Source organism: Cydia pomonella, chromosome 4 (assembly GCF_033807575.1).
Source record: "Cydia pomonella isolate Wapato2018A chromosome 4, ilCydPomo1, whole genome shotgun sequence".
Taxonomy (NCBI): Eukaryota; Metazoa; Arthropoda; class Insecta; order Lepidoptera; family Tortricidae; genus Cydia; species Cydia pomonella.
The window spans coordinates 21,908,961-21,935,373 of NC_084706.1; the positions used below are offsets into that span (position 1 = coordinate 21,908,961).

Sequence of the window (26,413 nt, forward strand, 5' to 3'; positions counted from 1 at the left end):
TTTATGGCAATTTCCACCATTTTGATTTATTCCCAAAACATGAAACTACAGGAAATGTATATCTAACTACTGAACGTGCTCACAAAATTGTAGAGGACCTGTAGAGGAGAACATCCGGACATATGAAAGCAGTTTGGCCGAGTTAAAACGGAGATCTTCGCTAACGCTTCGGTCAATTATATAATGCAAATACGAATACATAATATGTGCTTTTGTAACTATCTTATAATATGTATAATCGAATATTGTTAGGTCATTGTCTGATTACATGCATTATATAAGTAATTGTTCGATGTAATTCTGAATCGACCCATCAATCATATTGACAGACCTCTATAATGAGTTCGAATTACCAATCTTAACTAAAATAGTATTGAATATCTTGATGTAATTCTATATTTTATCCAGCCAGCCAGTGTATGCTAGAAATGTTAATTAGAAAAGAATATTTCACATTATTAAGGTTTCAGACTATTTAAAAATATATAAGCTCCATAATTAGCCTATTGAAAGTTAGTCTAAAGAAATTTTGAGCACCTATAAGGTCTCTAGACCAAATTGGACTAATTTTGATGTAAATTTAGTCTGCTTACAAGTTTTTACCGACTTTTGTAATTAGAAGGTCATTGGCAGTTCAACCTCTAAACTCACATTCAGCTAGCATTACTCTCCGTTCCACAGTAGTTGGTTAAAAACATTCCTCTCTCCAACTTCAATCACTTTAGCAACAAACTTTGCCCAACCTTTTTAAAACACCCAACAAATTTTAAACTTACACACAGAACTGAAAACAAATTCCCGTTTCGTCATTGGGAGAAACAATGGATATGCCCGGACGTGTTTAAAAACTGTAACTCCAGTGTTGTCAAAAACAAGTCTAAGCAAGGTTTCAGTTAGATGTTGGAGCGGGCCACTCTAGTTTTGTAGAGAAAAGAGAAGATGCCGGAGGTGGGGTGGGGGTACATTGTGGCCGTAAGCGAGAGCGGGAGAAACACTATTTAGAATAGGATGGTCAAATGGCCAAGTTCAGTAGATTACTTTTTTGGGGCAAACATCCATTTGCACAGCATTTCTAAAATGCGCACTGAATTATTATTTAAATAATAATAATAAATCCGTTTATTTAAGACAACATAGGTCCAATCGCATTACAATGTTAAAAAATAAATAAAAACAGTATAGATTTTAATTTCCATATCAAACATTAAAAAAAAATGTTTTTGTGGGATGTACAGAGTTCAGTTTCAGTGTCGACAGGACATTATACATTTTAATGATAATAATAATAATAATAATTCAGCCTATATACGTCCCACTGCTGGGCACAGGCCTCCTCTCATGTGCGAGAGGGCTCGGGCTATAGTCCCCACGCTAGCCCGATGCGGATTGGGGACTTCACATACACCTTTGAATTTCTTCGCAGATGTATTGCAGGTTTCCTCACGATGCTTTCCTTCACCGAAAAGCTAGTGGTAAATATCAAATGATATTTCGTACATAAGTTCCGAAAAACTCATTGGTACGAGCCAGGATTTTAATGATATTGTGACTAATTTTTTAGACAGACTATAAGCTAATATAGTTTGATGCTTTATTAGTAATACCCAATAGATGTCCTGATATAATTTGAATACATATTCGTGTGAAAGTTGTTGAATTGTTACTTAATTACTCCTTGTGTTGGACGACATATTTTTAGCCTCTTATCTAGATCAAGAAATTTAAATCATTGGATTGGATTGAAAAGTCTCTATATCTTTGTTTCTTTGCCGAAAGTTGTAACAAAAATAGTGGTGAAAAATTTGTCGTGTCAAATGAAAATTCCAGTATTTTTGTTATGCCTTGTATACCTATACGTAAGTACTTAGACGTACAAATGAACAATTCAAGGCGTAAGCTAGAGCGAGAGGTAACCCGGTAACAAAGACGTAAACTCCTTCAACGCATAAAAACTTAAAGGAAATTTCACAAGACGGCGCACTGGCGCTAATTCGTATCTGAGGTCAAGGCCCATTTTGGCTCGCCAAGCCAACACCCAACAGAGTAAGAAAACATTGATTGCTTCAGTATAGTTTTTTTGTCTGTACATTGATTGCTAATCCAGCCTCTGGTGCGTATATGTCATAATTTATTTATGTTGACATTAAAGATAGCAGTTGAGTAATAATTTTAATATGGCAACATTATCGTATTGCCGTAATACAGGGGTAGTTGGGAAAATAACATTATACTACTGGCAACACGGTAGGTAGTGCGGACACGGATCTAGTTGGACAGGCCAGGTTCACTTGGGTCGAGGCAGTCAAAGAGAACATATCGTGAAGGATCGGTAAGATTAGAGTACCTGCAAGTAACTCCATTGTTGTATTAGTTAGAGTAACCATACGACAATAATCTTCACATTTGTATGATTATTTGAAGTTCGTCCGCTTCCGCCCGTGCCGTAGCCTCTCCCGTCGCTGCTCGCTCTTTGCAACTCGCAACTTAGACAAACTTGTTTCCTTACAAGAAATATACATTTTGCTGCTTCAAATATAAGTTTAAGTTCGCGGTGTACGCTGATTTCTGTTTACTTTTCTACGTAAATGGGGTACGGGTAATAGGTAGAAATGCTGTTATTGTGAAATTGGTTTCGTAATACTCTTATCGGAATTTTATGTTTGGCACTTTTATTATAGTGGGGTTTTTAGTAAATAGAAAACATTTGGTAATCGGATTAGACTTTGGCAGGTAACTATGTCGAAAATTTGAAGGGTCATATGTACTGTAAAACGTTGTACGATACATGTGCGAATAGGTAATTCGCAACTTGCTTCGGTCGTGTTTTAATTTATCACTACTCGTTTCGAATTTCCTATTTTTCCCACTTGTATCGTAATGTACTATTATTAGATGCTTAATGAAGTGTAAGATATGATAACTATATGTTTCATATGACGAATACCGGTAATTTACGCGTTTCCCAGTTCACCTGTAATTTATATAAAAAAGTACCGGTATGCATTCTTTAAATATGTTATTCTTACCGGTTTACCGGTAATTTCTATACATTTTTTACCGGTTCTTTAAATATATTATTATCATATTTGTAAATATACATCATTATTAGGATACTTTTTATCCCAGAAATCTGTTAAGCTAGTAATATACTTGACGTTTATATAGCAACACGTACGAGTTACTAGTGGAAAAGTCACGGACTAAAACTACGAGCTAACTAGTAATTATAATATTTATTTTCTATCATCACCGTGAAATGGCATTAAGCTTTTTAAATCTGTTAATTCTTGATATTTTTTAGTAGGACCTTCCTTCCAAAATATGTTGTTTCATATTGATATAATATTACTGTCAGCGGTATCCTTCTCGAGCATCAATATGTGCGAGTGCGATGCATATAGAGCACATAAATATCATAATTATCAATAACAGCTTATTTAAAACTTAATAGAACTACCTATAACCATAAAGAAATAAGTAAGCGTAGTGCTCACTCCATACATCAGTTTTCTTACCAAAAGTTTATTATTTTCAGATTTATCAGTACCACTATTTGACACTAGATGTCACGAGTGTCGCCACTGACGAAAAGTGTATTGCTCAACAATTTACAACTAATATTACAAGCAGAAGCAGTTGAAAATAGAGTTCCGGTTAATCCGGTTATAATATTAGCTGGAAATTGTTGAGCATTATACTTTTCGTTCGTCGCGACATCTATTATCAAGTGATTCTGATAAATCCGCTACTTGACGCTAGATGTCGACTACGAAAATAATAAGCGTTTTGTCAAGAAAACTGATCTATGGAGTGACTGTATATGCTTACTTATTTCTCTATGCAATAACCAGTGTTCTACTGCAGAATGAAAATGGCAAACTTTCCATACAGTCTTTTGTTTCCATTGTTGCCATAGTTTGAATGCTTTGTCAATCTACAATGACAGGATAAAGCTTCCGTCTCTCTTGAGCGGCGTCAGAAAGTAACGTCTGCTCTATCGTGTCGTTATCGCGGTGATAATGTCATCTGCCGCTTAAAAGCTAAAAAATTGTATGTTTATACTTTTCGTAGATTTCAAGGTCTGCAGATTGCAAGGCAATGACTTTCGCGTTTGTAAACGTTTGGTAGGAAAAAAACCAGTCAAGTGCGAGTCGGACTCGCCCACCGAGGGTCCCGTACGAATTTAACTTTTTTTTTTACAAATGTATTATATTTTCAGATTCCCTGTACTTGTAGTGTAAGACGATATTACTTGCCAAATTTCATAGTTGTAGGTCAACGGAAAGTACCCTATAAATTTTGATTCCCTTGAGAGTGTCGAAACATACGTTTGTTGTATAAACGGTCATGTCTTTTTTTTACGTTAATTTAGAAGTTCGTTTTTTTTCACAGCTTCAAGAAGCTGTAGATCTGAGTATATGGTTTTAATTTCAACTCGATACCTCCAAGCGTTCTCGAGATAAAAGTCTTGACAGACAGACGAACGGACGGACGGACAACAAAGTGATCCTATAAGGGTTCTGTTTTTTCCTTGAGGTATGGAACCCTAAAAACACAAAAAGGAAGTATAAAACCTGTAAACTTTATCACATTGCAACATTTCTAATACGCAAACTACATTATATGTATACGATAGGATGATTAATAAAAGTTAATTATCTGCTTAAGACCATAAAGGATGACTCACGCTAGACTGGTCCGAGTCCAGGCCGAGGCCTCTGACACTTCGATTTCTATAGAAGTTTCGGCCTCGGCCCGGAGGACCGATCTAACGTGAGTGATTCTTAATAGATATTGGATTAAGGCTATAGGAAAAAAATACGTTTTTTTTATAGATGCCTTTCTTCCATTTTCCTTTCTCTGGGTTGGTTGAACTAATCTTTCTTCGTTCTGCGTGGGAAAAGAAACTTGTCGATTTACATACCCTTTGTATTTATAAATACCTATAAGCTTCCTTAAGGGTAGGACTACCTACGTTTGAATTTTTTTAGTTCATGCGTCAGTACGACTCAATAAAAACAGTCAAAATATTCAAAAAATCTGCATAGATATAGAAATAGAACCCTCAGTTAGCCAGTCCAACTTGCACTTGGCCGTTCTTTTAACATGCGGCCCGATTCGAAGAAGAATTAAGATCTTTAAAATATCGATAACTAAGCGATATGTCAAAATTGACGTTTATTTCAATCCCGCTGTGATCCCAATTAGATCTATCTACGATATTTCTAACGTCAAAGTGAGATTGGTTGCCCGAATCGAGCTGCTTCTGTCAATTATACGACATACAAACGATACCTAAGTGAGAATGTATGTAAACCAGAACTTATCGTTATCGTATCTCATTCTTCAAAGGGCCGATGGTGTTAATAGAGGTAATAGATCTTAAACTAAAACATATATCACACAAAAGAAACTCTTCCAGAGATGCGAAGTAATGATAAAGCGAAGTGGGGCATACCGGGCAAAGTTACCAGCAAGTTGGGCGATAATTTTAATGACTTTTAGTTAGTAGTTGGTTAAATGGGGCTTATCGGAAGTTAACTCGATTCGATATTGGAGGAAAAATTTGTTATTCGGTATGTAAGTTGTCGCTTTATGACTGCAGAGCTTGCGTATAAGCAAAAAGTTTTTTTTTTTTTTTTTTCAAAAAAATACTGTACATTTTAAACATATTTTAGGTTTGCCAACAATGCCAACTTACGTTTAACGGCGAAATGAGGCACTCAATTTATTGTAATAAAGTCTAAGAAAAAAACTGCCCCTTAATTTGACATCCAAAACAGATGGCGCTGTACTGTGCTATATGTTTTGCGGGCACAGAATTGTCAAACGTCAACTTTTGACAGAGTTACCGCAAAATGTATGGAGCTGTACAGCGCCATTTTGTTTACTTGTCACATTAGAAGCACGAAATTGTCTTAAATTTTACACATCATAATCAATGTAAGTAAGTAAGTAAATATTCTTTATTGCACCAACAATTATACCTTTTACATACATGTAAAGCTACAAATAAATTTAAAAGGACCTTTGGTATAAGGAATCAAAGGAGGAATTCGACATTGTACACAATTTGCAGTGACATTACCAATGTTGTATACACAGCCGTAGTATAACTACATTGTGACAAGATTTTCTACTTCGCTTAAAGTTGAGATATTCGACGCTTGACAACAAAAAAGCATTTGTATCGAAATGATCTAATCTCAGTAATAATTAAGTATTTAGTGAGAAACGAGGTGTCTAAATTGTAATTTGGGATTTTATCTACAAGTAGAAAGACGGCAGTTTTTTTTGTAATCAGATGTCAACTGCAAATATATGCCTAATTATTTAACAAGACTGACTACAGATGTTATAAATGCCTAACGTATTTTTCTTTTTTGCAGGTACAATACAAACTGCTGATTCCGTTAATACACAATACGTAGTGGTCGATGGCCTCGATGGTAAGGAATATATCATGGTTCACTCTAAATCCCTCCGCAAGAAATATTAAATCTTAAAAACGGATTTAGTAAACAGTTATAGTTTTTATCACGTTATGATACGACATTGACAAGCATCTCACGCACACGAAGAAATGCCTAATGACGCGACTTTACGAGTATGACACATAAAACATAACAAATTGTTAAATCAGGATACACCTCCGAGTCGGCAGCGGCCCTGTCTACGTAGCTAGGTTCGAGTCCGGATATTTATTTTCTTCGTGGGCTGTGGATGTTTTCGATGTATTAGAGAGAGCCCATACTAGTGTAAGGATACTGTTTAGTTTATATAGATATTTTGTCATTATAATACATTTTTCTAGATTAAATAAGCTAAGTATACTATTAAAAGTATTTGTAACGATCGATCACGTGAAGAGTCACGTGATCGATCCCTCCATCTTAAATATTGAACGAGCATTCGGGAGGTAACATTCGAACGATGACAGTCGATGCAAAATTACAAGTGGTTACGTTGATTGTATTATTAGCAGGTCAGTACGTTTTGTTTTGTTAGAACTCGAGACAATATAATTGCTTGTCTAAGCGCACTACTGTCGTGTGGTTAGTTAGATTGGAAGAGGTTATATTCATTGTGCCATATAAATGTATTTTGATCACACCTACCGTTGTTTTAATATTATGGTTAGACCCCTTATACTAGCGTCTCCCAGCGTCGGCGTCTAGTCAACTCTATGGCTGCTGCTTGTCGCAACGGTGGCCCTTACATGCATACATGGTCCTGTGGTACATGGATATCAGAATCCTTATATAATATTTTGCAGCGCTAGGCCGATTTGTCTATATCCCATATAATTTTGATTGCTTTAAAAAAATATTAATAAAAGATGCTACACGGTCAGTCATCCTGAAGGTTCATGATAAGGAAACTGACAAAGATTGAAACATATCGAGAAATGTATAATATATCACATTTGGCCAAAAATATTTATAAGCTAAAAATCAATGAAATTCAATAAATCCTCGCGACTGCCATGTCACAACCACAACATTGACAGTTCTAAAATACGACAGTACATTCGTATTTTTACAACCAGCAATACAATCAAGCCCGCGTCAGAGCCACGTCGAAACATATAATAAAAGTGGCGACGAAATAAAATCTGTCGCGTTCCTATTTTAAAATTTCGACGTTTGCATTTGACGTGCGTATGGGTCGACGCTACGGGCGGCAATGAGACGCCGCCGCCATCGCCATATCGCGAGGAAGAAACGGAAGTAAATTACAACTTGTTGTTTAAAAAAAAAGAGTACTTATATTTGGGGGCATAAATTTAGTGATTTGTAAGGGATTAGTGTCTATAATCAATTAAATCAATCGATAAACTCAATTATTGCTGCTTCTCTCATATACTAGTGATCACCAAAAGTTTTGTTTGTAAAAAAATATATTTAAAGTAACAAAATAATAACTCATTTCCCTTCTTTCTTTTAATGGGATTTTTGAATCTTAACTCATCATATATTTTTTGTTACATAGCTATCATATAAAACATGCTATATACTTTATCATGGAATCCGAAATAATATTAACAAATAATTCAGTTACAAACGAAGCTGGGGAATCATCACTAGTATTAAGGAAAAGTATCGATAATTACTAAATTAAACTCAACTGAGGAACGAACTGTCCCCTGCGGTATTTCCGGACCGATGCGACCATGCGAAAAGAGTGTACGTTAACACATTGAGTGCCGGAACCCGTCCGACGTGTTCTCTGTTCATCATCGCTTTCCTCTACAAAGCGGGAACATTCTGGGATCGGCTACGAGCGTAGCGACACTAAAACGTTGGTGAGCTACGGTCGTAGCGCTATGTCGTAGCCAATATGTTATTCTAGTATGTAGCGGAAGCGGTTCGTAGAGGCAAAACGACAATGTGTCGTGATTAGGGCTGTGTTAAAGGCTGGCAACGCACCTGCAACCCCTCTGGAGTTGCAGGAGTCCATGGACGATGCCGGCGACGTTAATAGTTTACCATCAGGCAATTCGTATGCTCGTATGCCTCCTTATTTTTATTTTTTTGGACGGAATTACCCTAGATAGATATGTAGATGGCCATAATGGCGAAAGGGCCCATCGAAATATTTCGTGGTTCTGATGGGTAGATGTCGCTAGTTTTTGTTTAGTATGCTTCACTTCATGCTTGGAAACAAGTATAAGGCCGAAATTTTAGGGTAAGAAAAAATAAAGTACGAAAAATCCTTGTCGGTTGTTTTTTATTTATTAGTAAAAATATTTTTAGAGGGTTCATTTTTTTACACAGTGGTGCTGCTAGTGTCTGTGTAAGTAGTTAATATTCGCAGTTAACTATTTATCTACCTACCTCACATACATTTAGTATTTACTTCGTTTGTATCTCTCTCAGTTGCTTAAAGGTTAGCTGGAAGAGATCCGTTAAGGGGATAAGTTCGACTTTGTACACATTTACTGTATTATTTCTGTGTTATGTACTTCTTTTGTGCAATAAAGTGTTTACCACTACTACTTCTACATTTTGGTGTGAAGTTTTATATTAACAAATAGAGAATATTTTATATTCCTTTGAAAACTGCCCTGCCTGTAAGATTTTTGGTGATTTTTTTCGCGTGTCATCGTCACATAATCAGTGTAACGTGCCATATGTATGTGTGTGTATTTGTGTAAGTATGCGTATAAGATTAAATACTTATTACTGACTACTTATTAATAATTACTATGAATAAGTTCTGATACATTTTTTTATACTCTTGTCATGCATTTATCTTTTATCGGATGCACAAACTGAAACATTACAAAGGGACAGGCAGCCCAATTCGAACAACCGATACGATACCGATCTGTCCGTGTCAAAATTGAGGTTTAAAGGAATGATCAGAATCGTATCGGTGTGACATCTTATAAGCATTGTTCGAATTGGGCACAGTATTCGTCACAATTTGTGGAGTAATCTGCCGTGACGCTCGATGCGTCACAGCACCGTGACGCCAATTAAGTGGCGGAGCGGGCACAAAAATTAAATTATTTTTGCCGCCTGTGTGTTTTAGCTTTTTGTTATTGTATGGAAAATAAAAATCAATCAATTATGATGTTTTAAAGTTATATGCTTTAAAGTGGACTGGCTACGTAACTTGGCTATAAGTATTACAGGCCAATTTGAACGTACACTGACCTCAGGAATTCAAATAATCGGCACGATATAGTTATCGTCCGCCTCGCTCGCGCCAAAACATGTACGGACAAGAAAAAGTGAAATGCACGATAACTGAATGACATCATTTAGATGTCGAATTTGCCTGTAGGGTATCTACGATGTTTATATATATAGACCACCACATATTTAAAAAAAATTAAAGCGGTCAATGTGCTCAAAAACATCTGGACATGCACTTTGACGTCTTGATATCAGAGGTTTTGTTTAGATATTTGTGAACATTTTGTCTGCTCCGATATTTCTTATTCCGACTGTACTGACAGTTAAATCTATTTATTTCAAATTAAACTTAGTATTAGGTTTTTGAAGGAATGAACTGTCACCTGCGGTATTTCCGGACCGATATATGTGATTCGTCCCCTCGTTTACCTCCTATATCATAAAACAAGTGCGAGTCGGACTCGCCCACCGAGAGTTCCGTACTTTTAGTATTTGTTGTTATAGCGGTATCAGAAATATCTGTGAAAATTTTAACTGTTTAGCTATCACGGACCATGAGATACAGCTTGGTGACAGACGGACAGACAGACATACAGAATGTATACAGACAGAGGTACGGAACACTAAAAAAATTATAATAGGTCCTATACCTACCTATACTTAAAACCTATACCTACTTTTGGCCATTAAGAGTCGATAACTCCGCTTAACCAAACTGGCGTTAACTGTGCGCACTCCAACCCTACACATTAGTGCAATAAACCCGACAATAACTTAATTCTGCACCCCCGGGAGAGGCTTGCTCTAATATGATTAGGACCATCGATCTGATGGGAGCAAACTGCAAGGGATTACATTTGTGACTTGGTTAGGCGTTAGGTGAATCGTTGATGGATTCTTATGTGATACTATGTGATCTGTAATGTAAACTACGGTGCAGGTAAGATACTGGTGTAATTTTTAGGTACAATATAATGAACGCGAATAGAAACAACGATGCGACTAAAGTATCAGCTACCATGTGTAACTTCAAAAGTGACGTTTCATCAAACAAAAACGTCACTTTTGACACTGACATATCGAATCCATAACGTATCTTTAGGAAATTTATGAAGTTCGAATCGGACCGTTTGAGATAAATCTCTGTAGTTCGCATTCAAAGGTATTTGTTACAGTTAAATTGTGACCGCGGTCGACAAAAATTTGTCGCTTGCCAAAGGGACGCCTTGACATGTTATTCGTATAAAGATACAAGCAAGTCTCGTCCTTATGACAAGCGACAAATTGGGACGTTTTGCCGGCCGCGGTCACAATTGTTCTACATAGAAGGATAATATATGTCTTTTTGATAAGCTATTTTTGATGCTGACTGTACACATTGTCATAATCAATTTTTACTATAGCAGTAACTCAGAAATCCCAAAAAATCTACCTAATTAAACTTTAGTAAGGATAATTTTTATTTCAAAAGCAGCAAAATGAAAGATTAATAAATAAACTGCACCTACCTGCACCAATGTTGGAATTATTCCGAAATAGCCCTCAATATGCCGCTGCAAAATACTATAACAAGCTTAATTACATTAGGTCTGAGGAGAATGCCAAAACTTACACAAAAATGTTGAAGACATTTCTTATCGATGAAAACTATTATACCGTTGAGGATTTCATAAATGATAATGATATGTAAATTAATCAGTGTTAATTATATTACTACTTTAATAATTATGTTCCTATTCAAATACTTTTGGTACTATTTTAATAATTATGTTGATATTTTAATTAATAAATGTAAATACCTATGCACTTAAGTTAGTTTTAAGGATAAAATTGCCATACCTATTTTGGGTCCATGAGACACTCTTTCGTATGTAAATACCATCTTATAATTACCACGGTGCAATAAAGGAAGAATAAAGAATAATTTGATTTTTTTTGTTGCGATTTTAGGGTTGTTCCCATAATAAAACTTACTCACAGTAATGAGTACAGTATTCTTAATCACCCAAAACAACGTAACACTTATGCCTGAATTAACTTCGGATTCTTACTACTTTCTTAAAAATTTTAATTTTTTAACTTCGACTTTTATTCTATAAATGTGTCTTTCTCAAGCAAAACGTATCACATTTTCGCTTGCCATAAGGACGCTCTGACAGGTTATTCGTATAAAGATACGAACAAATGTCGTCTTTATGGTAAGCGACAATATGGTACCTTTTCTTGAGAACGTCACAAATTTGGAATAGCTCGGATGTAAAATAAATTCAAATAGAACGAATTCTTAAAAAAAAAGTTATTACAAACCGCAACCTAAACTTATAAATAACTAAACTGACTTATAATTTCTTACTTTACAAGAAATCAAATCAATATTGCAAACGCTAGTTTCGTAAAGTACAATCGATATACTTTAAAACTCATAAATTCGTAGTAAAAGCTTAAAATCCATTGGACACAAACCATCGAGTCTCCCACTAGAACCGATAAGGCGTATAAGCTAAAAACAGATGTAGGAAGTCAATTTTTATTCGTTAAAAAAATCGAATACGAAATTCTAATCTCCACTTTCTAAAAGGCCAAGTGCGAGTCGTTGGTTTCGCGCCCCCAGGGTTTCGTATTCACACTTTTTTTTTATTACCTATTATTTTTCCTTAACATCGACTCACGCGTGACCTTGTTTTAGGTTCTCTTGTAATCAAGGGGTTACAATACAATTAACTGTTCTGTATTTTTTTTTATTTAAGCCCAGTATATTTTTGGAGATAAAGGGGGGGTTATAGCCTCCTGAAATAACTTCAAAATGATCCATATTAAGATTATACAAATTATTCATATAAATCCTTACAATAAGCCCTTGTTTGATATGTCACACGATATTTTTCAATGTTTTTAAATTTTCTTGTCTGTCTCAAAAATGTTCGCCAAGTTTATTTAAATTACTCGGATCACCGGCTTACCCACGTGTAGGTAGTAGGTACCAAATTTCACCTAACGGCCGTATTCGAAGAATGAAATTCGATAACGATAAGTTCTGGTTTAGATAAGTTCTCATTTAGATATCGTTTGTATGATGTATGATTGACAGAAGCAGTTCGATTCGGGCAACCAATGTCACTTTGACGTTAGAAATATCGTAGATAGATCTCATTGGGATCACAGTGGAATCAAAATAAACGTCAATTTTGACATGTCGATTAGTTATCGGTATTTTAAAGATCTTTCCAAGATCTTTAACGTGTCTTAATCATTCTTCGAATCGGGCCGTAAGTCGGTCCAGTAGTTTTGGAGTAAATTGACTTTGACAGACGAGCAATCAGACAGACAGACAGACATACAAATAGACACACTTGTTTTTGTAGTAATTTTTAGATCTATGTACGCGTCTTAAACTTATTATTAATAAGTTATTAAATAATTATTCACCAAAATCAATACACCAACATACAAAAGCCTATTACGACATTTTCAAAGAAAATGTTTAAATTCAATTTTCTCAACAGTCCATTAAAGTTTTTGCATATACTGCACACTTCCACATAAGCCTTTTTAGATGTGCACGTGAAAACGCAGCCGAGCGGTATGTTCAGTTTTAGTAGCCGCGTAAAATACACCCTCCCCAGCAAGTTACGGTGGCAGTTTGGAAGTGCACGGCGTTACAGGTCGAAAGTTATGTTGCGTGTGTACATCACTTGTGTTCATAGATTGTTAACAGTAAAAATCGTTCGTCCCTAACTAATAAATAAGTATTCCTGCTGTTCCAAATGTATTTTCGATGCATGCATTTTTGAAGTGAAAACTTCTTTAGCGGCGCTGTGCACTTTTTGTGATGGGGAAAAAATGTTAAACTCGCATCAGGACAAGCTACGAAATGGGTCACAAATTAAATCGACTGTACATATCTTACTCCAAGAGTGCAAAATACCAACACCCAACTCATTATGCAGATTTATTTCAGAATCGACAAGGACAAACTTTCGAGTTGAAAAATTAATAATCTTCCTCTCAAAGGCTATACCTAACTCATACAAATTGAACCTTAAAGCATGTTAGTAAGGGTCATAATGGCGTGTTGAAAGGGTAACTCGATTAAAAATAGGGTCTTCCCGCGTGAGAACGTGTCGTCTGTTTGTTTATAAGATTATTTCGTCGGTCTAATGTGTTTTACACTCAGCTGTTTCGCTTCACTTGGGGCCTTCTAATGGCGTCGCGGTTTAGGGCCTCACTAAACTTTGGATAAATTGGGCTAGCTAGTAGCTACCCGCCCGATAAAATAAGGACGATAAGCACTGCAAGCCTGTTCCTATCCTTTCCTCGTTTCGTTCCTATCTCGCCCATGATGCCGGCGGTCAATGACACTGTGCGGGCTGGACAGCAATATAATTATGCGCGTGCAATAGAGATGAGAACGGGCAGGTCAATGTATGAAATTCTTCGTTCTTAGCGTCCTTCCAATACAAACATAGTTAGTAATAAAATTGTGCTGTTTTTTATTTAACTATTGATTTGCTACAAGAGATTACACAAAATCCCCCGATAATATAAAATGATAACCGTATCAAATCGGTTTAGTTCAACAACGGTAGGTAAAACTACCGGAGATGAGGACTTTGATATGTAGTAATTAGTTATTTCATGTGTTTATCTAAAAACATCTTCTTATATCGTATTCAAAGAAATTACTGTAACTCTGGAAAAACACCTTCGTGTCATAAAAAAAAACAATAACGAGGTACTTCGGAAACAGAGCTAACTCCGAGTTAATAGAGATCCCTGCATTTTATTCCTTCTTAATTTAATTAATTTCTTGTCAGTAAATAAAACCTTTTCACGTGTCAATATATTTTACTCCTTAAAGAAAAACTTGAAAAAAAAAATATAACCCGCGATATTGTTTACAAATGTTTTGTGTTAGGTACCTACCTACTATTTACTCATTTGTTTTTTTCAAAACGTACTACTGTACTGTACTGACACCAACTGACCTGCTGTCACATGTGATTACTATGCATTATTGCTACTCTAAATAAGTTATTGCCAAAAATATCATTTTTGGTACAAGCTTTTATCGCTTGTCTGTATTTTTTTACCACAAGAAACTAATACTCATTGAGGCAATTCTAAAAACCCCAAACACAATTAAGTTGCGTTGTTTTATCACATAGTTCCTATGGCCACCACCTGTATCCATCATCAGATCAGCCTCACGGTACCATAATATTGCATTGTCACCCGACTTACATATGTGTGCAAATTTTCAGCTCAATCAGAAATCAGGAAGTGGGTCAAATTTAACTTCTAAGATTTGACCCACACTACCTAATATACTAACAGGGCAAGAGAAATAAAAGCTTGTAAAAATATTAAAAAGTGACTTATCTCATAGTTAAGACTAAATTTAAAAAAAAACTTCTCATTCGATATTCGAATTTTGTATTGGATTGAATCAAACTGAGCCAAGTGGAACATTGGAATGCTAACACCGCGTAGTGGTGCAGCCAGGAGTGCTTTAAATAAATGTCTTTGAATAATATAATTATAAGAAAGTTTGTTTATGTCATTAGGCCCGGCTGTGGCGGCTTAATCTAAATAAATTAAAATGACATGTAAATTGCATAAAAGATATATTTAATGCATTGAAGACTAAAAAGGGCTGCAGATATAAACACTTGATATAACGTATGTCGCTTAGTATGTTTTTAGAGCCCGGTAACGATTTTAGAGCAAAAATGTAAAATTGATAGATTTAGTCGTTGAAATTGAAATTGTCTACCTGTCAAATTCGAACCGCGAAATTGACTTGGATTTTACGAATTAACTCAATCAATGTATCTTTGCCTCAAACGCATAACCGTACTTTTTATTAAAAATTGGTCGAGTGCGAGTCGGACTCGCACAGGAAGGGTTCCGTATCATTATCTATAAAAACGGTCACCCATCCAAGTACTGACCCCGCCCGACGATGCTTAACTTCAGTGATTGGATGAGAACCTCGAGATTGGAAAGAAATATTTATTTTATTCTGTTTTTAGGATTTGTTGTTATAGCGGCAACAGAAATACATAATCTGAAATTGTCTACCTGTCAAATTCGAACCGCGAAATTGACTTAGATTTTACGAATTAACTCAATCAATGTATCTTTGCCTCAAACGCATAACCGTACTTTTTATTAAAAATTGGTCGAGTGCGAGTCGGACTCGCACAGGAAGGGTTCCGTACCATTATCTATAAAAACGGTCACCCATCCAAGTACTGACCCCGCCCGACGATGCTTAACTTCAGTGATTGGATGAGAACCTCGAGATTGGAAATAAATATTTATTTTATTCTGTTTTTAGGATTTGTTGTTATAGCGGCAACAGAAATACTTAATCTGTGGAAATTTCAACTGGATAACTATCACAGTTCATGAGATACAGCCTGGTGACAGACGGACGGACAGCGGAGTCTGGGAGGGTTACGGAACCCTAATAAACGGACACACCAGAATGTTTGACGTATATTAATGTGTCATAATTTGACTTTTTGTGTGCAATTAATAGTGGCGGCGGCCTTAATTCGTATCCGGCTTACCGCTTAGTTTTTGTATACATTTATAACATACAAAAAACCGATAACTAATTATAAAAGGAGATTTACAATTATTTCCATCAAAATAATGACACCTTTAAAAAAATCGTATTTTTTATTTTCGTAAAATGCGTTTGTACGGGACATCCCGGAGAATACTCCAAAAAGGTATACCTTCTTAGTAAAAGGACGTATATGCCGCGAAAATAGCCCTTTGCTAGTTTTCTCCATAGTATGCGGTAACTAAAAATCCCTTTAAAGTTTCACATTAAGCTTAGTACAGTAGCGCCGCAACAGTATCCAGCTCACGAGATGGACTACCCATCCCTGTCTATTTAATACAGTTAGAAAAAGACGGGTAGTCTATCTCGCGGGGCAGGTACTCAGGCCAATTCGAACGTACAATGACATCCAAATGATGTCATTTTATAGATTTTTGATCACTTTATCTGCTGTGCCGCTTCTGCTAATTGTATTGGTCCTGAATTTCGTTTCATGTAATTTTCATTAATTGTTCATTGAAATTCAACATGATCATTTAATAGTATCAGTTATCATATGTTAACGGCACCAATCATGGGACATTTAAGAGAAAATTTGGAGTAGTTTTGATATTTCACCGACATCTGTAAAATTTCTACCGCATTATGCTTTAATAAGTAGTTGAATGTTCAATTCGTCCTTTATGTTTTCTATGTATTGAATGAAAGCTACTGCAATTGGTTTCAATATTATTAACCAATTAAAACTATGGTTTTTTGCTCCAGTAATGGGATATATGGAGCCATTCATTTTGAAACTAACAAATATCAATTAAAAATTAAACTTAAGCAGCTCTTTGGCTCTTGTTTATGGTAAAATGTTGCCAGCGATTAAAAACTGATGGTAAATACTTGTTTTACAGGATTTGTCCATACCATCCCATTACTGGTGCCTGTTCCATTATAGGGGTGTTTACTATAATAACAATTAATACCTACTTTAATATTACATGAATGGCATGATCTAATAATACAACTTTATGTCACTGTGAGGTTTGCTTCATTCCGTAGCTTCTCGTGTAAATAACTATGAAACTCGAAACTCGAAACCTAACAATGTTATATTCTGGCGTTCATTTATTAATAAATATTTCTTCAAAATTTACCTACAGTACATTTCTACACACCGTATGTAAAATTATTTTTAATACGTTTAACCAGGTAAATGTACATTACACAGTAAAATTTATTGCAATTTGTTGGATTTTATTACGAACACTATGAAAACTGGCAACTGACTTTATTTGTACATAGAAAAACAGTAACGCATATATTCTGAAAAGTCAAAATCAAATAAATGTCCTTAGCGGGAAACGAAACCGGGACCTCTAGTCTAGCTTCTACTAATGCTGACTCGGCAAGAACCCGATAAATTGTAAGTGTCCTTTGACATGACATGAAAAACTTCGAAACATTTTAATATCACCAGATTTCCAAATTATTAGAGCCCAACTGGGGAAGTACCTCCACCTTACAGAAAACCGCTGCCAAATGACACTGGACCCTACTCATAGTGTTGTGTTCCTGCCGGTGAGTAACGTTGCCAGAGCTTAGGATCGGCAACGCGCATGTTGCACTGGAGTTGCAGGCGTCCATAGGCTACGGAGACTGCTTACCATCAGGCCGTATGCTTGTTTGCCACCGACATATATATAAAAAAACTAGTTAAATAAAACGAAGGGCCTGAGTGCCCCGAGTTGGACGCGTGAGTCAGTAGACATCTAACTTTAGCCGGGCAAGTAATAAGCGATGACTGACAATCCGATAGTGGACGACCACCCCAAATAAACCAACGCATTAGCGTTTTGTTGCTTTATCTAGGAATTTTAAGTAATACTTTCTGGAATTAGTGGTCACTGTGGTCAGAGTCAGAGCACTAATGATGGGTGATAACAATAGTTGACAAATCACAAAATACATACGGTAATTTATTGAATACCATAACGACCTGTACTAAAATAAGCACAAATAAGTACAGATTCCTTTATGATTATTTTGCAATATTTGTTTGTAAAAAATCCAATCCAAAAATTAGAGGCAAGTGTCTGCCAAAAAAAAAAGTAAGTAAGTATCTACTAAAATATCTTACTTTGTTCGAGGTCTGGGGCGCAGGTCTGTAGTTATGTACTGTAGGTAGTCATGACATGTCACGGGCAATTGTTGTTTTGGAAAAGTTGCCAAAATATCATATAAGATACCTAGTCGTAACTTGATAAAACGACATCTCCAACTTCTCAGCTCGATTTATTAGATTTATTGTCGATGTTAAGAGTTCCAAAACTTCCCGACCGGAAATGGTCGAACGGAGCGTGCCGGAAACACGAACAAACATCCCAACTTAGTGAAAAAAAAAAAAACCAAAACAAATGCATTGCGCTTTGGAGCGCCATTCGCGTGTTTATTATTAGCGGTGCATAAACAAGGTTACATGGGCCCGTATCGATGCGTTTAAAAAGCTAACCCGTCCTGCAAGAAAAGGACGGGAGTTGAGCACGTGGGAAGTGGATTCCGAACGCACGCACCCCCTCCCGCGCTCGCGCCCCCTCTCCTCAAGGCGCCGCGCGCAGTCAGTCGCGCGCCGACCGTTGAATCGGTAACACGTACTAAAATTTCGGGCCAGTGTGTACAGCAACCGCCCTAACGTTGTGCAGTGACCAAGTGGGACCGTTGTGATTTGTTGTGTGACGTATAGTTAGTGAGACAGTGTTGTGCACTATGCGGCTGTACGCCAAGTTATGAATGGTCTGGATAAGTGCTTCTTCGATCAACGTAAGTTTGTGTTTTGGTGCGGAAATTCGTAAATCGCTGCGGTATAAGCTTTTCACGTGTGGGTACGGGGTGGTTGCGTCAATATTTTGTATGGAGAGAGTTAATTATGCGGGTGCATTTGCATTTGGTATTTTCGAGGATTATCGCCGGGTGTTGATGGCACAGCTGCAATAAAGGTTACTGCGGGAAATTAAGATCCTGCGGAATGTTTACATTTTAAGCGAGTTATGCGGTAAACAAACGAGCTATCAGTTTCGCGTAAAAAAATACATTATTTATAGACAAATAAGACGAAAATATACCTATTAGAAATTGATAAATCATTTCCAACAGACTGGTGATATAAATAAATGTATACGTAAGTACTTAAATATAAATACGTGACAGAAACTTCTGTTGAATTTTCAGTTAGTTTTAAGAACTGCGAAATCGTGAAAGCTCCGAGTGTTATTTTATTGGCAAAATCTGTAAAATACAAAAAAAAAATAGAATGTTTCACATAAAAATATCGAAAAACTTTAGTGTCATAAAACTCACATAGAAAACTAAGAATTGTACGCGAAACTTACATACAGTGTATGAAGAAACTTAAGCACTGAAATACCTATATTTATCTTAACTTACCAATGTGATAAACACCTTAAAATATAACTTAATTAAACTAAACTGACTAATCGCTAAAAGAAATTCAAAATTAAATTCCAACAGTTACAAAAGAAACGAAATGTTCATACAAATCAACCTATAACAGATCGAAGAAAAATCCGTCAAGACGGAGTCACAATACTCACAATAACCGAAGTCAGTGAACCTGACACCACACAATGCTCCCTTCAATACTCTTATTGGGTCTGACGAGAGGAACACAACACTCGTGTATACTTGCTATGATTTAATTGGGATTGACTTGAAAATTCGTTATTGTTTACAAAATCGTGTTATTTAATTTACTGTAGCTATTCACTAATACTAGGACTACCTAGGTATTAGAGAGTTGATAAAAACGAATAAAACACTTAAGTTTGAATAACTTGAAATTTGTTAGCGTAGTTTTTAAAAATAATCACGTAAATGTTATTCGCTTTTTTATCCCTGTTGACTTCGCCATCCCTATACGGCTGTCGGTACCTATAGAAAAAAAAATGTTTTACTGACCAATACAAATGTGGATATGCTATTGAAATAACATTCAATAATGAAAATAGACATTCAATTTGGAATAAAATAACATGAGTTATAAAAAAATATTGAAGTCGAAAAATTTCAAAATGAATAAAACGGATGTATTTTATGTGAAGACAAATATCGGAGGATATAAGTGCCTGACACGGCTAATATCTTTTCTTTAACAAATTAGGGAAGGATGGAGTTAATATACAAAATCTGAATTATTTTTAAAGTATGTAAAACACTACTAACTAGTGTCGTGCAGAATTAACTTACTAGGTACTACCTGCATTAATTACTGAGGAAAATAAATGGAAAATAACTATACAGTTAGACCATGACAAGTCTGCAACGATTGTAGCACACGAAGTGTTATTTTCTAAGTGTTATTTAGACTTCATAATTTCATAGAAGTTTTTTTTTCAAAAATAAATGGAAAATAACTATACAGTTAGACCATGGCAAGTCTGCAACGATTGTAGCACACGCATTGTTATTTTCTAAGTGTTATTTAGACTTCATAATTTCATAGAAGTTTGACATTTAAAATAACACTTGCACTGCGTGTGGTATCAGAATCGTTGACTTATTTGGGTCTAACTACATATGGTAGGGTAGGTTAGTGCCCTAATATCAACTACATTCATCCCTAAGCCCTAAATTCATTTACATTCGATAAACACCGTGTTAATAGGGAAGAATAGCATTGCGATCCTAGCTGAACGTACAAGTGTAAAAATATGGGTGTACACATCTTACTCAAAAATATGTCCCATAGCATCTTATTCCAGTGTAATAAGAGTGTAGTGCCATATTTATGAGACGATTATTTATGCATATTTTTGCACTTGACTGTACAGTAAATTTTTTATGATATTTCCATTTCGGGAGAAAACGGTTTCCACTAACTAAATCTTAAATCGTTTTGATTATGATGTCGATCGCTTCAGCATGATACATAGGTAGTTTTTATAAAACAAACTGCTTAATTCGACTGAGACTAAATCACATTTTATACTAAATTTTTTATGATATTTCCATTTCGGGAGAAAACGGTTTCCACTAACTAAATCTTAAATCGTTTTGATTATGATGTCGATCGCTTCAGCATGATACATAGGTAGTTTTTATAAAACAAACTGCTTAATTCGACTGAGACTAAATCACATTTTATACGTTTGTTTAAAAAAAAACTATGTATTTTTTTTTAAGCGAAACCTATAATATAATTATGTTGAAGCGATCGACGTCAACGTCAAAGTGATTTGTTAAGATTTAGTTAGTAGAAACTATTCTCCCGAAATGGAAATTTCATCAAAAATGTTAAGTACGTAAATTTACGTTCGGTTAGTATTGCAAACCTATTCATCCCTCTTAATTTAATATAAGATTGTATGAAAGTCTATTAAAGTTTTTTAATTAGGTCGTCAATCATCAACATGCTGTCATTCAGCTGATCATAGAAATAATAACTTAATTAAGGTCCGTATTACAATTAATACCCCTTTGTAATATAAATACATCAAAACCCTCAATTATTAAATATCCAATACACAATAATCATTAATGAGATTCTGCGATTGACAGAATTGAAACATTCAAACGTACTTAATATAAATCCTCGTAAATGAAATAACATTGAAATACCTACTATAATATTCCAAATTAGTCTACTTCAAGGGTATTCCAATAGCTATCCAATATAAATTATCTAATTACCTAATAAGATTTTTAATTTTCAAATCATGTGTTGTATAATGTATTTAATAAAATAATATACCTAAACTCAATACCTATGTGAAATTTTAATAAGCGATCGTACATAATGTAAGTCGCTAATCGCAAATATTCTCTTCAATACATATAAATTTGAAATTCGAATCTAGAATTGAAACCCAACGTTAAATGTAAACGTTCTTTTATGCATTCATATTAGAAAGTTAAAATAGCTTCTACTGTTTCAAAAATGAACAGCTCAATCTGCACTACACCTACCTATAATTCATTATTTTCTCATTACAATTTATTGTTTCACAATGTTATTATTACAGCCAATGAATATACATTAAGATAAGTAATACTTGTAAACATAAGGGCATACCTATCTAGGTTCTTACCTAGAAAATAAGTCTCAAAAATAACAATTAAATACCTACTTCCCGCCTTCTTTTCCACTACTTAGCTTATTAGGTGTTCTATGGTGTATGTTAATTAAAGACGAGTGTTTTTTGGAATATAAACCTTGTTAGTTGTCCTTAACGTGAACATATTATTATGTTTTGCGTTGTTAGACAGAGTTTCTGCTGTAAACGCCATAGCCATACCATAAAACCGTATAATAATACGGCCATGTATAAAAGAGCAGTTTAAATGTAGACATACATTTATCAAATCCTTATCGATAATTTACAGAATTTTGTGAATTGCATATCGAAAACGCGTTTTAACAACCGAATGAATGTTTAAATAGATGCTCATTTAGACTTATCATGGGAATATCATTCACTGCCTTTCGTTGCTAGTTAAAAGCTTTAATGAAATGTAAATTCAAATGTTACGTAATTTGTAAGGGTGAACACGTAAAACTACCCAGCATCTCGTATCACTAAAGATAAGACCACTAATGAGCGCGTGGTAAACAGCATTATTTCATTTCGAGATAAACTGAGCGCTCGCGGTTAAATTGACGATGATTTGTTCAATTAAGACCTAAAGGGTTTGAATGGAACAATTGTAGGAGATAAACACGTAGGCATGTTCGATGTAAATACATTAGCTAATGATGAATTCCGCTCATAGACCGACTTTGTTTGTGTGCGCAGGGAGCAATGTTTTTGGGATACGTTTTCCTTTTGATAACTACACAAGTACGTAATTACCTATTTACGATTATATTGTAGCTCAGTTTACGTAAAATAAAAAAAACTATCTGAATAGAAAAGTTTGAATAGTCTCATGCATACTCCAATAATGGCTCCATTAATATCGACAAACATGTTCCTGCACGATAAATTCTCAAAATACGAGTGCTCGATATTTTTTTTTATAAAAAAGCCAAACTGAAACCGATAGGCCTATAAAGGGCCAACAAATCACACCTTGTTGTACGACACCTTCGTGTTAAACAAACATTAATCAACAAATAGTGCTGGCAAATAATAAAAAGAAATATTTAAATAGTGCGACCGCTGCCGGACCACCCGCGCGATCCGCCGCGCCGCGTCCACATCACGCACGTCCCCATTATACTATCAAAAGATACTCGAAACGCGTTACAATTCAGTTTTTACGTAATTTACATCTCTACAATCCAATATGTGCTTCCTTTTTTAAAAAACATCGAATTGTGTCCCTCGTATCACCGGATCTTTGTTATTGAATGTCATAATGATATTCAATATCGATTATATTGTTTGCCACTGGAGCCGAAACGTGTTCCTCTATATTGTTATGTCAAGTGGTCTGATGAGATGCAACGCCGCATTGCAAGGTTCAATGTTACCCTTTCTCGCTTGAGCATAAATTTGAATAATCGTCCCGCCGTAATACTTCGTTTGTTTTTTTATCGTCCGTCGATTCCTCGAGACAGGTTATTTTAAACGTTTGTAAACAGGGGTGGCATGCTTAACTTTCTGAGTGACTGCAACAGACCTGCGTGGCATCTTAACTATTTCCCCTTAAGTTTCCGGTTAATTTAACCCGGGGTCGACACATGCATCCAAACGGCGCTGAAAAGACAACGCGGCGGAACTCCCACGTGTTTTGAACAAACAAAGTTTCCCAGAAACACAATGTCGCCGAGACAAAAACACTGTACCTACCCTAATTGCCGAGCCCATTACAGCATATGCTCCAAGTATTCCTTTCTATCATAATTGTCTATTAAACCTGATATTACGTTATTCACGAACCTCCTATAATTAAGGGATTCGTTGCGGTCGAGGGTTTTTCTAAAATGGGATACAAATTTTATGGCGGCCAATAAAAGAGTTATGGCTAGGTAAACGATCAAACTTAAAGAGTATAAAACACAATACTTTCACTCATTGTTTGATGCGTTAACCGGGGTCGTAAACTTGGGACAAATTGGTTTTAAAGGACCCGGGCTCTGGCTTACGGCTTTTTTGTACAGTTTATTGCGAAACTCTTACGCGAGTATTGTTGGTTATAAATTTTCCCAACTGCCACTTTTAGTGTGGTTACGTAGCAACGTGTTTCGGATTGATGTCCATATATTCCACTATACTGCCAAGAAGGTTTTGCAAGTTTGAAAGTGAAATGCAGAGGATTCGTCAATCTTTATTTTTTAGTTGAGAAGTATGGTGAGATTCTCTCAGTTTGAAAGATCCCTTTGAACGCTTGTTCAAACACCGAACTTTGTAAAGCCATTGATGAGTTTAATTAAATTTGGCAAATTTAACGTGAATATCACTCTATTAACTAAATAGTTCACTGGGGCTTTTATGTTTTTAATCTTCAGTTGTCAACCTTATAATTGCGTTTCATAGCTTCACTAATTAAGTAGGTATTACGCTGTGTATGTGCCGCCGTTAACTAATAATTATTAGGCAGCTCAGACTGTATTATTAAACGGGTAGTAACGACAGTGTACAGGTTGTGGGAGTTGCATTACAGCGTAACACTACATCAATCACTCTGATAATTACGAATTATCTAAAATTATGAGAATATTTCGGAGTTCCGGCACATCGACAAAGTTCGTTGACCTGGAATTCGTCGTTGGATTCTAAAACAGTAGCATTCTTCCCTAACGATTATAGTACATTTCAAAACGGGTCGCGTTTGAAATTCTCCATTCTTTTCTATTCCACGTTAAGTCGTTAAAATCCTATGGAATTATTTACACCCAAAAGTCGTTGGGAAGCTGACAGGTGTAAGCCAATTTTACCTATACCTGGTACTTATTCATTTTTCAATATAGTGAAAAAAAATGTTTTTAATACATGAATACATAAACGGTGTGGTTCCGGACGAAACTACTTTTCAATTTTCCAGAAAAATAGAGGTGAATAGATAATGCGGCTTATTATAATATTCGGGACGGCTTATGCTTTAAAGTAATATTGATTGATGAATTTAAGCCGATAAGGTACATTATTACCAATGCCTACATACATATAAGTAGATATCTCAGGGAGTTACGAGGCTTAAATCCCTATGTACGGGGTACATTGCTTAATGAACCGATAGCTGCTGGGACAGAAAGGTACTTGAGTGGCACCTGATACCGGAAAACTCAGCGTCAGAAGACTCCCAACAAGATATGGTCAAAATGGCAGGGAACCGCTAAAAGGGGGCAGCTCGTCACTAGTCGTGGCGATCCGTGGGGGGCCATGGTCCACTCTTTGATGATCATTATTAGTAAGTAGCATTTGGTATCTAAATTATCAATATCATTACGTCGTTCGTCAAGTTTAGGCAAAAAATAACATGAATATTGACAATCCATCAATTGTCAGCATAACCGATAGACGTAAGTTGGAAGTGTTGGAACGACGACGCATGTCCGACAACCTTCCATTGTAAAGTAATAACAACGCAACACCATGAGAAACGGAAACATGTGCATCACAGATCACAGACCAATTTCACGCACAATCTACAAATGCACTAACATCTCTATTCTCTTTACAAAAACCTTTATAATAGCAATCTAACTGTAAAAGTTTTTTCTTCGGTACGGAACATCTTCAGTTCGGAACCAAACGGCTCCTTTGTCGATTATGCTCGGATATAAAAACGGAATTGGGACGAGGGAACAAAAAACAATGAAAAAGCAACATCAAGTTGTATTGCAGCTTTTAACGAGTTTAGACTTAATTGAACACTGTTAAGGTAGAGATTAGAATGGATTGTTTTCGACCATACGTACGTTTTGATACTGGAGTAGCGGAATGAAATGAATGGGCTGCCATTGGATACGCACGCGTGCGCTAGCGCCGTTTTCAGACTGGCAGCGCCATCTTTCGGCGGGTAGCGGAAACTTATGATCCTGTTTTTAAAATAATATCCAAAGCCAAATCCATATTATTATATATTTCATAATATCGCGTATTTGGATGATATACCTGTTAGATTTTTTATATGAAATTGGTTTTATTCTTTGCGTATGCATTTACCGTACAATATTATATTTAAAATACAAAAAAATGGTTACATTGAAATCGTGATTCGTTATTTGGTTTTGAATAATGTTTTT

The 26,413-nt window shown here is 35.6% G+C and overlaps 1 protein-coding gene across 5 annotated transcripts in view; it reads left to right on the top strand.

The window, feature by feature from the left end:
* LOC133517253 (teneurin-m) overlaps positions 1 to 26,413 on the top strand; it is a 777,194-nt gene that overhangs the window by 417,590 nt on the left and 333,191 nt on the right. Inside the window, exon 1 of one of the 5 annotated variants that reach the window (XM_061850480.1) lies at positions 17,435 to 19,026. The exons of 1 other annotated variant lie outside the window; for it this stretch is intronic. In XM_061850480.1, coding sequence (XP_061706464.1) covers positions 18,993 to 19,026 — 34 coding nt within the window. In that variant the 5' untranslated portion in view covers positions 17,435 to 18,992. Of the gene's footprint in view, positions 1 to 17,434; positions 19,027 to 26,413 lie in introns of those variants that run through there. 3 more of the 5 variants (XM_061850473.1, XM_061850475.1, XM_061850479.1) reach the window with 3 other exon arrangements.